Source organism: Octopus sinensis, linkage group LG29 (genome assembly GCF_006345805.1).
Source record: "Octopus sinensis linkage group LG29, ASM634580v1, whole genome shotgun sequence".
Lineage (NCBI taxonomy): Eukaryota > Metazoa > Mollusca > Cephalopoda > Octopoda > Octopodidae > Octopus > Octopus sinensis.
The window spans coordinates 13,889,385-13,906,198 of NC_043025.1; the positions used below are offsets into that span (position 1 = coordinate 13,889,385).

At 39.0% G+C, this 16,814-nt stretch overlaps 2 protein-coding genes across 3 annotated transcripts in view; both read right to left on the reverse strand.

Moving 5' to 3' along the window:
- LOC115226152 overlaps nucleotides 1-16,745 on the reverse strand; it is a 27,315-nt gene extending 10,570 nt beyond the window's left edge. Inside the window, exon 1 of one of the 2 annotated variants that reach the window (XM_029797150.2) lies at nucleotides 16,732-16,745. The gene's annotated coding sequence lies outside the window, so the exon portion shown is untranslated. Of the gene's footprint in view, nucleotides 1-10,309; nucleotides 10,330-16,731 lie in introns of those variants that run through there. The other variant, XM_036514859.1, reaches the window with a different exon arrangement.
- Nucleotides 6,126-16,814, reverse strand: part of LOC115226185 (TBCC domain-containing protein 1-like) — a 28,815-nt gene continuing 18,126 nt past the window's right edge. Inside the window, exons 15-20 of the mRNA XM_029797189.2 lie at nucleotides 15,025-15,147; nucleotides 14,684-14,859; nucleotides 13,428-13,525; nucleotides 12,283-12,432; nucleotides 11,324-11,411; nucleotides 6,126-7,951 (exon numbers count right to left, since the gene is read on the reverse strand). Of these exons, the coding sequence (XP_029653049.1) occupies nucleotides 11,361-11,411; nucleotides 12,283-12,432; nucleotides 13,428-13,525; nucleotides 14,684-14,859; nucleotides 15,025-15,147 (598 nt within the window). The 3' untranslated portion in view covers nucleotides 6,126-7,951; nucleotides 11,324-11,360. The remainder of the gene's footprint in view (nucleotides 7,952-11,323; nucleotides 11,412-12,282; nucleotides 12,433-13,427; nucleotides 13,526-14,683; nucleotides 14,860-15,024; nucleotides 15,148-16,814) is intronic.

Sequence of the window (16,814 nt, forward strand, 5' to 3'; positions counted from 1 at the left end):
ATATATATATATATATATATTTGATGTGGTTTCTTATCAATAAATAAATATCAGAGGGGGCCACTACATTGATTTCCGTTGAGGGGGTACTTTAATACTACAAAACGACTGTGTATACACACAGATATATATATGGATAATTTAATCTTACTTGTTCAGTCCTGTAAGGCAGAGCACCGGATAATATGTCATATTATATATATGTGTATATATATGTATATATATATATATATATGTAAGCTTTTTTTTTGTAGTTGTTGTTCGGTTTTTCTTTCTTTTTTCGACGTTTTCTAAAGTTGAAAGTGACTTCGAAGTATAAAGTTCCCGTCTTTACCGGTCTGATTTGTCAAAAAATGATCTTGGATTCTACATCACCAGATCCTTGTTTTGAATTTTCCTTCTTTTTTATTTTTAGTGTTAATATATGTTCTACAGGCATCCTAGAAATATATATATACATGTAATATATATATATATATTATATAGATATATATATATACGAGTCTATTTGGACATGCGTGTATACACAACTACATATATATATATACACACATATATATGTATATATATATATATGTATGTATATATGTATAAAATGTTCCTTTTTGTCTCTTTGGGTCGCGGTTTCGTTTCGTGGTAGGTCTCTCAGTCCAGATCCAGATCCAGCATCCGCATCAGAAGAACACAGATCAAAGGCGACGTTCCAACCATGACCACCGCATCCGTTTTCATCTTTCTTCCTTCCTTCTTTCACTCAGAAAGGAGACACACGCACAATATTTAAGGCCACATCATCCATCACAACAGCTCCTCTCTTCTCTCTTCCCTATAAATATAGATCTATGTTTAAATAAATATAAATAAGTAAAGGATCTTTGGCCCTTAGAGAAAATGTGGATGCAGTTTCCTGAGAAGAATGTTTGGAACTGGCTCAAGAGAGGCGACACCGGTCAGCCAGCAACACACGTCCCCCGTCAAAAGCTGTTCCGGTGATTTTAACCGTCAGCAGCTTCCTTCTTTTATTATAACGGATTCAATTATAACGCGGATCTCTTTCCTGCTTTGCGTTTTTTTTGTTCTTTTTTGTTGTTTTTCTTTTATAAAAGACGCAAATCACGTAAAAATTGTTGTTTGACTTGTTGAAAATTCCACAAGACGAAGCTGGTAGTCGGGGCAACATATTTATGTTGCGAGTGGACCGACTCTTTCCAGCAAAGATGGCTTTTAAGGCGTACAACTACAGTTTAGTGCCCCGATAACTATCGTCTCATAATAAATATAAAAATAGTTGTGTATACACGCATGTCCATATATATATATATATATTTCTATGATGCCTGTAGAACATATATTAACACTATATGGACCGACTCATTTCAGCAAAGATGATTTTAAGGCGTACTACAGTTTAGTGCCCCGATAACTATCGTCTCATAATTTTCTTAATAAAATATGTCTTTTTAATTCAAACCACGTAAAAATTGTTGTTTGACTTGTTAAAATTCCACAAGACGAAGTTGGTAGTCGGGGCAACATATTTATGTTGCGAGTGGACCGACTCTTTTCAGCAAATATGCTTTTAAGGCGTACAACTACAGTTTAGTGCCCCGATAACTATCGTCTCATAATATATATATATATAGTTATGTCTAGTTATATTTGCAATATATCAATGTATAATATCATTGCTGTGGTGTAATGGTTTAATAAAGTATTGATTGGGTATTATCTGATGGTTGATGATTGATTTACGTATGTTTCTCCATTTTCTCATTTTGTATATAGTTGTGTATACACGCAGGTCCAAATAGACTCGTATATATATATATATATATATATATATATATATTTCTATGATGCCTGTAGGACATATATTAACACTATATGGACCGACTCATTTCAGCAAAAATGCTTTTAAGGTGTACAACTACAGTTTAGTGCCCCGATAACTATCGTTTCATAATTTTCTTTATAAAATATGTTTTTTTAATTCAAATCACGTAAAAATTGTCGTTTGACTTGTTAAAATTCCACAAGACGAAGCTGGTAGTCGGGGCAACATATTTATGTTGCGAGTGGACCGACTCATTTCAGTAAAGATACTTTTAAGACGTACAACTACAGTTTAGTGCCCCGATACGTTCTGAGTTCAACTTTGCCTTTCATCCTTTCGGGGTCGATAAATTAAGTACCAGTTACACACTGGGGTCGATGTAATCGACTTATCCCTTGTTTGTCTCCTCTATGTTTAGTCCCTTGTGGGTAATAAAGAAATAGGTATCGTCTCATAATTTTCTTAATAAAATATGTCTTTTTAATTCAAATCACGTAAAAGTTGTTGTTTGACTTGTTAAAATTCCACAAGACGAAGCTGGTAGTCGGGGCAACATATTTATGTTGCGAGTGGACCGACTCATTTCAGTAAAGATACTTTTAAGGCGTACAACTACAGTTTAGTGCCCCGATACGTTGTGAGTTCAAATCCCGCCGGGGTCGACTTTGAATAGGCATGGTATGTTTGTTAAGGTCGACTTTGCCTTTCATCCTTTCGGGGTCGATAAATTCAGTACCAGTTATGCACTGAGTCGATGTAATCGACTTAATACCTATGTCTGTCCTTGTTTGTCCCCTCTATGTTTAGCCCCTTGTGGGCAATAAAGAAATAGGTATCGTCTCATAATTTTCTTAATAAAATATGTCTTTTTAATTCAAATCACGTAAAAATTGTTGTTTGACTTGTTAAAAATTCCACAAGACAAAGCAGGCAGTCGGGGCAACATATTTATGTTGCGAGTGGACCGACTCTTTCCAGCAAAGATGGCTTTTAAGGCGTACAACTACAGTTTAGTGCCCCGATAACTATCGTCTCATAATAAATATAAAAGTAGTTGTGTATACACGCATGTCCATATATATATATATATATTTCTATGATGCCTGTAGAACATATATTAACACTATATGGACCGACTCATTTCAGCAAAGATGATTTTAAGGCGTACTACAGTTTAGTGCCCCGATAACTATCGTCTCATAATTTTCTTAATAAAATATGTCTTTTTAATTCAAACCACGTAAAAATTGTTGTTTGACTTGTTAAAATTCCACAAGACAAAGTTGGTAGTCGGGGCAACATATTTATGTTGCGAGTGGACCGACTCATTTCAGCAAAAATGTTTTTAAGGCGTACAACTACAGTTTAGTGCCCCGATAACTATCGTCTCAATTTTGTTAATAATATATGTCTTTTTAATGATATTTTTCAATAATTCCAGAAAACTAAAGCGGAAGAGACAGGACAATTGTCAGTTTATTTTGGGAGGCTTATCTATAGCTAAATAACCCCATAAACTTTCTTCCGTTTCAGTTTCTTAATAACGAGACATTTTTTTCATGAAATTTCATAGAGGTACATTTTCAGATATAATGCATATTTTTTAACGAAATTTTGCAGAAATTCCTCAAAACAAACTTGCTGGTCGGAGCAACACCTATGATGTTTGTCGACCGTCGTTTAATCCTAAAAAACAGATTTTTGGAGGTGTGTATCCGCAATTCAATGACTCACCTTCTCACAGTCTTCCTAATAATGCATACTTTTCAATTAAATTTTACAGTGGTACATTTCCAAATGTATAGATTACGATTATAAAGGTGAAATAAGTCGATATAATTGACTTAATCCCTTTGTCTGTCCCCTCTATGTTTAGCCCCTTGTGGGCAGTAAAGAAATAGGTATTTCGTCTGCCATTACGTTCTGAGTTCAAATTCCGCCGAAGTCAACCTCGCTTTTCCTCCTTTCGGGGTCGATTAAATAAGTACCAGTTACGCACTGGGGTCGATGTGATCGACTTAATCCCTTTGCCTGTCTTTGTTTGTCCCCTCTATATTTAGCCCCTTGTGAGCAATAAAGAAATTAGAAACATTAGAATGCTGGTCGAAATCCTTAGGGGTTCTGAGTTCAAATTCTGCCGAGGTCGACTTTGTCTTTCATTCTTTCGGGGTCGATAAATTAAGTACCAGTTACACACTGGGCTCAATATAATCGACTTAATCCTTTTGTCTATCCTTGTTTGTCCCCTCTGTTTTTAGCCCCCTTGTGGGCAATAAAGAAATAAGAAGCTTGCTTCCCAACCACATGGTTCCAGGTTCAGTCCCGCAGTGTGGCACCTTGGGCAAGTGTCTTCTACCACTGCCCTGGACCGACCAAAGCTTTGTGAGTGGATTTGGTGGACGGAAAGAGAAGGAAACCTGTAGTATATATATATATATATATTCTGTGTCTGTAACTTGAGTCAGAGATTCCATATCTAATATCAGAGTTGCCAGTACCACAACTTGAGTGGGAGGTAGAAATCATAACTTGAATCAGAATTGGCAGTACCACAACTTGATGAGAGGCAGAGGTATCACAACCTGAGTCAGAGGTACCATAATGCAAATCAGTCAGTGGTACCACAACTTGAGTCAGAGTCAGTGATATCACAACTTGAGTGATAGGCAACAGTACCACAACCTGAGTCAGAGGTACCATAATACAAATCAGTCAGTGGTACCACAACTTGAGTCAGAGTCAGTGATACCACAACTTGAGTCAGAGTCGGCAGTACCACAACTCGAGTGATAGGCAACAGTACCACAACCTGAGTCAGCGTCAGTGGTACCATAACTTGAGTCAGAGTCGGCAGTACCACAACTCGAGTGATAGGCAACAGTACCACAACCTGAGTCAGCGTCAGTGGTACCATAACTTGAGTCGGAGTAAGAGTTGGAGTCCAAGGTATTGCACATCAACTCCATAGTCCTAGTGAGACCCAGGGAAAAAATAACAACAACAACAGAAATAACAGGACACACAATGTATAATATAAGTATTTTTTTTTTCCTCTTTTATTCAAACCATCAGCAGGACAAAATAACAATAAATATTAAAAACAGGGGACCTTTGATTCGATAGACAACAAAAGATGATTGTAGCAAGCTGGTTATTCTGAGGCAGACCTCTAACATAGAAATCACAGACCAACGCATGAACTGGTGATGTCTTTCTGGCATTCTTCGCCTCCTCCCATGCCACTGGTCAGTTTGACCACAGTTAAATTGGCGGGGGGACATACGAGGTGCGTTCAAAAAGTATCCGACTTTATTTTCTTCTTGCTCAAATTAATTCCACGTGGGTAAATGGAAGCACTCCATTGGTTACGACGATGAGGGTTCCGGTTGATCCGAATCAACGGAACAGCCTGCTCGTGAAATTAACGTGTAAGTGGCTGAGCACTCCACAGACAACGTGTACCCTTAACGTAGTTCTCGGGGATATTCAGCATGACACAGAGAGTGACAAGGCCGGCCCCTTGAAATACAGGTACAACAGAAACAGGAAGTAAGAGTGAGAGAAAGTTGTGGTGAAAGAGTACAGCAGGGATCACCACCATCCCCTGCCGGAGCCTCGTGGAGCTTTTAGGTGTTTTCGCTCAATAAACACTCACAACGCCCGGTCTAGGAATCGAAACCGCGATCCTATGACCGTGAGTCCGCTGCCCTAACCACTGGGCCATTGCGCCTCCATGTGGGTAAAACCCTTAGGGTGAGAGGAGATACTACCCTTCACACTTCCTGCGCATGCAGGAAAATTTTAGCGCCGGTAAGCCATGTCAGATACCGGTTGTTATACTGGGGGTACAGATGTGTAGTGTGTGCTTGTCAGATTTTCGCTTTCATGCAAAGTGACTGAACACACATTGAGCAGAGACCATAAGCCCATATCTCATCACCAAAATTTTTGCTGTGTGGTAAGAAACTTGCTTACGAACCACATGGTTCCAGGTTCAGTCCCACTGCGTGGCACCTTGGGCAAGTGTCTTCTGCTATAGCCTTGGCTGACCAAAGCCTTGTGAGTGGATTTGGTAGACGGAAACTGAAAGAAGTCTGTCATATATATATATAATATATATATATATATATATATTTATATATATATATATTTATGTATGTATATGTTTGTGTGTGTGTGTGTGTGTATGTCTTTGTGTCCGTGTTTGTCCTCCGCCATCACTTGACAACTGATGATTGTGTGTTTACATCCCCTGTAACTTAGCAGATCAGCAAAAGAGACTGATAGAATAAGTACTTACAAAGAATAAGTCCTGGGATCAATTTCTTCGACTGAAAAAAAAAACCCCTTTAAGGCGGTGCTCCAGCATGGCCACAGTCAAATGTGAAACAAGTAAAAGAATAACAGACCGTGTGCATGAAGGATGGCATCACCTCCCACCCATGCCCATCCATGCAGCTTTAGTTTTGATGTTCGAATACTTTTTGAATGCACGACGTATATATTTCATTGATGGTTAACCTGGTGATTTTGAACTGGGATTTATTTGGGAGTAGGTCAAGGGGCTGCAAAGATTTTGAGCTAAATGGGGGCATTGGAACCAATGGTGTTATATTTTGGAAACTTGATTTGTACTGGCCAAAGCAGTTTTGGAAGAATCACTATTTTATACTGTGAAATGTAGACAGTATGAAATGTGAGATGTAGACCATGTGAGATGTAGACCGTGTGAAATGTAGAGTGTATGAAATGTGAAGTGTAGACCGTATGAAATGTGAGATGTCGACCGTATGAAATGTGAGATGTATACCGTGTGAAATGTGAGATGTAGAGTGTATGAAATGTGAGATGTGGACCGTATGAAATGTGAGATGTAGACCGTGTGAAATGTGAAATGTAGGCCGTATGATATGTGAGATGTTGACCTATGAATGTGAAATGTAGAGTGTATGAAATGTGAGATGTAGACCGTGTGAAATGTGAGATGTAGACCGTATGAAATGTGAGATGTAGACCGTATGAAATGTGAGATGTAGATCGTATGAAATGTGAGATGTAGATTATGAAATGTATAGTTTATGAAGTATGGTTAAGAGTAGGATATAAAACATGATAGTGTGACATTGCAGTTTTAAAACAAAGAAATATGTGTGGGGAATGTGAAATGTAAACTGTATGAAATGTGTGTGAGATATGTGAATTTTTTTTTACATGGTAAAGAGGCATGTGATACTAAATATGAAATGTGTGTATATACATATATATACACATACATATATACACATATATGCTTACATACATATATATACATATAGAGAGAGATGGGGAGGGAGAGAGAGAGAGAAAGGCAACTTATTGATGTGGCATGGGAGAATTCAACATCAGCAGTAGTAGTAGTAGTAGTAGCAGTAATAACAATACTTTCAGTAGCAGTAATAATAGCAGTAACAATAATAATAATAATAATAGCACTAGTGGTAGCAGAAGTAGTAATAGCAGTAGTATTAGTAGTGGCAGTACTAGTAGTAGTAGCAACAACAGCAGCGAACAGACAAAGCAAGCAGGCAGGGGTTCAAATGAAGCCGTTTCCGTCCATGGGACAGAATCATTGATGGCAGTACATGCGACAGTAGTTAACAAGAGGGATGTGTATGTAGTCACATGGCATGCCAGAAACAGCAGCCAAACCTCCCTCGAATTACACCCTTACTGTCTTGACAAAAAAAAATATATAAATAAATAGACATGTAGGTATATATTGTGCTTGAATAACAGGTTGGATGGTCATGGATGGAAGACCTTTCGATCATAGGTTTGTTGGTTCACGTTGATTTAGGGCTAAAAAGCAACAACAACAAAACAACAACAAGGAAGGATACATTTGATAATGTAGTCCTAGATAGACTATGTCTGAATAAAAAAAACAGGACAGTCGTGGCTGGAACATCTTTGATCATAGGTCAATCTGGACAGGGACTGACCTGGGGTTAAACAGCAATAAGGAAGAACACATTTGATAATAGAGTCTTAGATACACTATGCCTAAGTGTAAAGACAGGATGGGCACAGCTGGAACATCTTTGATCATAGGTCTGCTGGATCAGGACTGACCTGGGGCTAAACAGAAACAACAACAAGGAAGGAGACATTAGATAATGTGGTCCTAGATAGACTATGTCTGAATAAAAAGACTGGATTTGTCATGGCTGGAACATCTTTGGTCATTGAACTGCTGGATCAGGTCTAACCTAGGGTTAAACAACAACATGGGGCAGGAGGGCACATTAGATAATGTAGTCCTAGATACACTATGTCTGTATGAAAGAGAGGGCGGTCACAATTGGAACATGCTCGATCACTAGATCGCTGGCTGGGGACCGACCTGGGGCTAAACAACACCATGAAACAGTGGAGAGATTTGTTGAAGTTCTATAGTTATTGTTGATGATGATGATGATGGTGGTCATGAAGATGATGATGATGATGGCCTTCTGGTCAGAAACAATTCCCATTTTAGACAATCCGCAAAAGTGTGCCTCTATTTGAGCATTCAGCATGCTAGAAATATTAGCCACAATCTCATCCCAGGAAGACCTGGAATGAGGTGGTGGAGCATGACCTTCAAACACGGGGCCTCACCGAGGCAATGACTAGTGACCGGGACCTCTGGAAATATGCTGCGCTTCAGAAGACTCGGCAAGCGCAGGTGAGACCATAACCTTGTGGCCTATGCCAGGGGTGTAACCAGTCCACTTATGCGTGCCTTTCCTTCACTGGACACTAAACTCTGCTTGTGAAGACCTGTTGAGGCAAGTGAAATCGAAATCAAATTTGATGACTGGTATCTGTGCTAGTGGAGCGCTAAGAGAACCATACGAGTGAGATCGGGGCCAGAGCAACAAGCTGGCCTCCGAGCCGATGGCACGTTAAAAAACACCATTCAAGTGTGATCGTTACCTGCATCATCTTACTAGCACTTGTGCTGGTGGCACGTGAATAAAAATATTTGAGCGAGGTCGTTGCCAGTGCTGCTGGACTGGCTCCTGTGCAGGTGGCACATAAAAAGCACCATTTGAGCATGGCTGTTGCCAGTACCACCTAACTGGCCCTCGTGCCGGTGGCACATAAAAGCACCGACTATACTCTCGGAGTGGTTGGCATTAGGAAGGGCATCCAGCTGTAGAAACTCTGCCAGATCAGATTGGAGCCTGGTGCAGCCATCTGGTTCGCCAGACCTCAGTCAAAATCGTCCAACCCATGCTAATATGGAAAGCAGACGTTAAACGACGACGATGATGATGATGAATAATTGATAATAATAATAATCTTTTCTACTAAAGGCACAAGGCCTGAAATTTTGGGAGAGGGGACAAGTTGATTACATCGACCCCAAGGTTTCACTGGTACTTAATTTATCAACCCCGAAAAGATGAAAGGTAAAGTCAACCTCAGCAGGATTTGAACTCAAAACGTAAAGACAAACGAAATACCTATTTCTTTATTACCCACAAGGGGCTAAACATAGAGGGGACAAACAAAGACAGACATAGGTATTAAGTCGATTACATCGACCCCAGTGCGTAACTGATATTTATTTTATCGACCCCAAAAGGATGAAAGGCAAAGTTGACCTCAGCAGGATTTGAACTCAGAACGTAGAGACAGACGAAATGCTGCTAAGCATTTCACCCAGCATGCTAACGATTCTGCCAGCTTACGGCCTTAAATTCCACAATAATGGGATCTCGTTAGAGATGAACTTTATATTAATGAGATGTTATCACAAATTAATTAAACTCGCTATAATGATGTCGTTCCACCAATGGAATCTTACCTTAATGAGGTTTTGTCATAGATGGGAATTTACCTTAATGAGATGACACCCCCCACCCACCACTATACTGATTGAGATGCCCCCCCCCCCCACTACATCTAGTAGAAGTAAAGAGGAAAACTTTATGTAGATGTTCGATCTGGTAGAAATAGCAGTGAAATCTCACTGAAATCACAGCCACTTTACTATCTTAAAAGGGGATGGTCATTGCTGGAACACTTTTGATCATCATCAGCATCGTACCTTGATAGAGGACTGACCTGGGCCTAAACATCAACAACAACAACAACAACAAGATGTCATGGATGGAGCCATGCAATGAGGTGGTGACGTAGAGGGTGGAATTCCCTATGATGATGAGATGTTGTCATGGGTGGAACTCCCCTACAACGAGGAGGTGTTGTCATGGGTAGAAGTGTCCCCAAAAAGAAGAGATTACTGTAGATGGTGCTCCATGTAAATAAACCTATATATATGTAGGTGTATATATATATATATATATATATATATATATATACACACACTATATATATATATATACACACACTATATTATATATATATATATATATATATATATATACACACACACACACATACATATATACACATATGTATGTACATATATGAATCTACATATACAAACACACACACACACACACACACACATATATTTTCGCGCCCGACATCACAAAATGCCTCTGAATAAACAATGCCAGACAGCAAATAGAGACTCAGACATTGCTTAGAAAATATTCTTCATTTTTAACCTCGTATATAGTACGTACTAGGGATTTTGAGCTTTAAATTTTTAGGGAAAAAATGCGGATTATACTCAAGGATTTACGGTATGTATATATATATATATATATATATATATATATATATATGAAACCTGTGAAGGGAGTAGCAAATTAAACCAGAAATGTCTTAAACAGACAGTTGCCGTTCCAACGTCCATACATATACACAATGCATACATATGAGTGTATATCTATGCATATACACAAACAGGGAGAGGTGAGATAGTTAATACAAAATGCAGAGTTTACACTAATATAATAATAATAATAACAATTAAAGCAAAACAGAATTCTTCTTAGTTCGTTAATCTGAGCTTCACGTAACTGCTTTTCCAGCTTGTACATATAGCTATATATCTATCACACACACACACATATATATACATCTGTATCTATCTATCTATTTATATCTAACTAGCTATCTATGTATATATATATATATATACACACATCTGTATCTATCTATATATATATATATATATATATATATATACACATCTGTATCTATCTATCTATATATATACATCTGTATGTATGTGTGTGTGTGTATATATATATATATATATATATATATATATACACACATACAAAATTTAGAGGAAGAATAAAATAAGGGTCTACATACATAAAATTGTATGTAAAAAACTTTTAATCATCGGATTTCTTTTAAAATATGCTAGGCCACTGGTTTTAATTGATTAATATCAAATTCTACCCTTATTTAATTTTATATATATATATATATACATCTGTATCTATCTATCTATCTATCTATATATATATATGTGTATATATATAAATATATATATATACACACACACACACCCACGCACAAACACACATATATACACACCCAATGCCTGTAAAATACAGGAAGTCATGAAAGGCGTTCACGCCAAATTCTCCAGTTCTCGTTTGTGGTCATTCTCTGTTAACCAGATCTGAAAGTAGAAGACAAAAACATGAGTGACACAGAAGGAGTGACGGAGATCATAGTGGTGGTGGTGGTAGTAGTAGTGGTGGTGGTAGAGGCACTGTGGGTGATTGTGAAAGTGGTGTGTTGGTAGCATATATACACATATGTTCGTGTGGATGAGCGGGGGTGGTTGAAAAGACCTTGACTTTAAAGGCATCGTGAAAGGCCTGGTTGCAGACCCAACCCAATCTTCAGAGTTCTTTTACAGGGCTTAGAAAAACTGAAGGACCCCTGCAAACATGTATAAAAATATATGTAAATATGTATAAGCATAAATATATCTTTATATATAAAAGTGAGGTTGTGTGCTGTCTGTCCCCTTCGATTTAGATTCCTAACTACTCCCACATTTTGCGGTGCAGTTTAACCAAAACCGGGTATCTTATAGTCGTGATTCATATCGAGCCCTTCTGGGTATTAGCGCGCGTCTACGATGAGTCTACGATTTAAAAAAATATTACCATCATTTTTTCCCATTTTAATGCATTTTTTCGCTATTATATAAGGGAAGTAACTCTCTAAAAATGTCTACGATGAGTCAACGATTTATAAAAAAATTTACCATAATTTTTTTCCCATTTTTAATGCATTTTTTGCTATTTTTTGGCTATAACTCTCTAAAAATGCTTATATAGTTATTTCCCTTACAAACCCGAGCAACGCCGGGCGATACTGCTAGTATAATATATGACAGTTTTAAAAGTTTTGAATTAATTATTTAAAGCATCTTACGATCGTTTCGCAGAAGAGTTGTCCCTAGAATGAAATCCTAGATTGATAAGCATTTATAGACATCTTATCAGGAGACATTAAGAAATATGTGAAGTGCCACTTACAAAGAAATGCGTCTCGATGACTTCCTGGAACTCTTTGATCTGTTCTGGAGATAATTTGGCATCTTTGACCAGTTTCTGCCACGTCACAACGGATCTATGGCGCTGGGTGATGGCGTCTTGATATGGCTGGGGCAATTCACAGGGGATGCTCTGAAATGATGCAGGCATACACAAAGACATATAGATATATATAGAAATAAAGATATCACTAAATAAATAAAGATGTCACCATTATTGCTAGAAATAAGAGTCAAAACAACTCATTAGCCAACAAAGGCACTATCTTAATGACTGACAAGTGAGGAAAGCTCTTTACAGCAGTGGACATAGCCACATTATATATATGATTACAAATATATATACATACATATATGTATACATATATATATATATATATATATATATATATATACATACATATATATATATATATATATATATAATATATATATATATATATATATATATATAATATATATATACATATATGTATGTATATATATATACATATATGTATATATATATACATATATGTATGTATATATATAGACATAGGAGTGGCTGTGTGGTAAGTAGCTTGCTTACCAACAAAATGGTTCGGGGTTCAGTCCCACTGCATGACACCTTGGGCAAGTGTTTTCTACTATAGCCTTTTGCCAACCAAAGCCTTGTGGGTGGATTTGGTAGACGGAAACTGAAAGAAGCCTGTAGTATATGTATGTGTATGTGTCAGTGTTTGTCCCCACCAACACCGCTTGACAACCGATGCTGGTGTGTTTACGTCCCCGTAACTTAGAGGTTCGGCAAAAGAGACCGATGCAATAAGTACTAGGCTTACAAAGAATAAGTCCTGGGGTCTTATTCTGGTTGTCCTTCCTAACGCCAACCACTCTGTGAGTGTGTTGTGGGTGCTTTTTACATGCCACCGGCACAGAAGCCAATACATATATATACATATATATGATAAGCTTCTTTCAGTTTCCGCCTACCAAATCCACTCACAAGGCTTTGGTCGGCCCAAGGCTATAGCAGAATGTGCTTAACTTTTCCACAGGTTTCTTCTGCAACTACGAACCAGGACTTCTTGATGCACCTGTCCTCATTCAAATATGTGATTAAAGAAAAAAACAGGGAAAAGAACCCACCTTTGTAGCTCCTTCCATCTCAAACGGGATATTGAAGGTGTAAAAATCCTGAGGTTTCATCAGCTCCCAAACTGGGGCCACTTCTCTGTGGTCTGAACCTGAAATATAAAGGGACAGTTGACTGAGAAACACATTGGAAGTGGACAGGTGTTTAGTAAAAGGGGACAATTGATTAAATAACATCTACACAGAGAGACATGTTTAACAGAAGGGGGACAGCTAATAAATGAAAGGAGACAGTTGGTTAAATAATGTCCACATAGGCATGTTTAGCAAAAGGGGGACACCTGATTTACAAAAGAAGACAGTTGATCCCCCCATTTTGCCCAGGACATCAATCGTCTGGAAGCCGTTCAGCGATGTGCAACCAAAAGAATACCCTCCATCAGGCATTTGCCATATTCTGAACGCCTTACTTCCCTGGGCATGGATACATTGAAACTCCGATGTCTGGCAGCTGACTTGGCAGACACCCATAAAATTATCAACCATCGTACAAACAATAACTCTGAGCACCTTTTCAAACTCCACCCATCTAACACCCGTGGACATATTTACAAAGTCAGAAAACAGCACAGCTCCCATGACTTCAGGAAACATTTCTTCACGCTGAGAGTTGCTGAAGCATGGAACAAACTGCCGGCATCAGTTGTTGGTTGTCGGAGCACTGCATCCTTCAAAACTTTCATGCTTCCTGAGATTCACCAACACTACACCTGATCTTCTCCTTCCCTCCATACACACAAGCAAGCATCTATCTGACTCATACACTGTTTGCTTTCCAGACATTTGTACATTACTGCATATACTCTGACAAGTTGTGGTGCACCTGAGCACTGTATACAATAATTTCATTATATTATATAAATAATGTTCATATAGACATGTTTTAAAACGGAACAGTTAAATAAAGTCTACATAGAGATGCATGTTTTAACTTCTTGTCTTGTCTTGAGACAGCATCCACCCGGGGTGGGCTGAGCTGGTTTCATTCATCCTAATGCTGCATCTCTCACAAACGCTGACCAGGCCTGGCGATTCGAGGCTAACAACCACGTGATCTCCAACCACTCCATATTCCAGCGGCGAATGCTGTAGACATGGGGGCCTAGGTTGGATCCCAGATCAGCCTTGACTCATCAATCAGGATTTTCGTTGTCCACCACATCGCTTTCGCCAACCCTGAAGTAGAGCCAGGTTAAATGCTGAAGTGTTAGTTAATAAGATTACAGATAAACACAAAAGGGCCTACCTACCCAAACAGATTGGTTGGTCCCACAGGTTGTTGTTGGCGTCCAGACCCACTTTTAGCAGATGCTCTTCCAGTTTGGGGTAGAACGTGTGGAAAGGGGACAATCTGATGGAGTCATTGCCATTCAAAATTACCGGTTGGTTAGGGGTGAGAAGATAAAGGGTACACAGCTGGCTGTTGCTGAAATAAAGCCACAGAGTAATAAAATAAGGGTGGATATTGAGGAATTGAGATAGAGGTGGGTAGGGAGTTGAGAGCATGTTCTGGGACACAGAGTGGATATAGGGTATGGCTGGGTGCTGTGATGAAGGTAGTGACAAAGGGTGGATTGGCGGGTGGACTTACTTGATAACTATTCGGTAACAGGGTGCAATGATCGTGACAAACTCACAGTGTTCGACATGGACAGTGGTTTCGACTGGACCGAGGATGATCCTGGTGTGGCGACATTTCTGGATAGTCACAGACCTGGGAGCAATTTAGGAAGACAAGAAGAGGAGGAGGAGGAAGGAGAAGAAGATTGCGGTTAGTTGGCAACGATAGCAAGTTGAACAACATGACAGAATGCTATAACACCATCCTAACAACACCCCAACAACACTACCACATCATACTAACAACATCCCACAACACTACTACAATACCATCCTAACAACACTAACACATTCATACACATCTACAGCACACTACAACACACCACAACACTAACCTAACAACACCCCACAACAGTACTACAACACTGTCCACACACATCTAAACACCTCACAGCACATCTACAACTCCCACAACACTACTACAACACCATCCTAACAACACTGCTGCATCATCCTAACAACATCCCACAAAACTACAACACCATCCTAACAACATCCCACAAAACTACAACATCATCCTAACAACTTCCCACAAAACTACAACACCATCCTAACAACATCCCACAAAACTACAACACCATCATAACAACATCCCACAAAACTACAACACCATCCTAACAACTTCCCACAAAACTACAACACCATCATAACATCCCACAACACTACATCATCCTAACAACATCCCACAACACTACAACACCATCCCAACAACATCCCACAACACTACAACACCATCCTAACAACACTACAACACCATCCCAACAACATCCCACAACACTACAACACCATCCCACAACACTACTACAACACCATCCCAACAACATCCCACAACACTACAACACCATCCTAACAACATCCCACAACACTACAACACCATCCCAACAACATCCCACAACACTACAACACCATCCCACAACACTACTACAACACCATCCTAACAACATCCCACAAAACTACAACACCATCCTAACAACATCCCACAACACTACAACACCATTCTAACAACATCCCACAAAACTACAACACCATCCTAACAACATCCCGCAACACTACAACACCATCCTAACAACATCCCACAAAACTACGACACCATCCTAACAACATCCCACAACACAACAACACCATCCTAACAACATCCCACAAAACTACACCATCCTAACAACATCCCACAACACTACAATACCATCCTAACAACATCCCACAACACAACACCATCCTAACAACATCCCACAAAACTACAACACCATCCTACCAACATCCCACAAAACTACAACACCATCCTAACAACATCCCACAACACTACAACACCATCCTAACAACATCCCACAAAACTACAACACCATCCTAACAACATCCCACAAAACTACAACACCATCCTAACAACATCCCACAAAACTACAACACCATCCTAACAACATCCCGCAACACTACAACACCATCCTAACAACATCCCACAAAACTACAACACCATCCTAACAACATCCCACAAAACTACACCATCCTAACAACATCCCACAACACTACAATACCATCCTAACAACATCCCACAACACTACAACACCATCCTAACAACATCCCACAAAATTACACCATCCTAACAACATCCCACAAAACTACAACACCATCCTAACAACATCCCACAAAACTACAACACCATCCTAACAACATCCCACAACACTACAACAACACCACCATCCTAACAACAGTATCTCTCTCCCATTCTGTCCACACACATCTCCCACACCAAAGGATGTGAGAGTA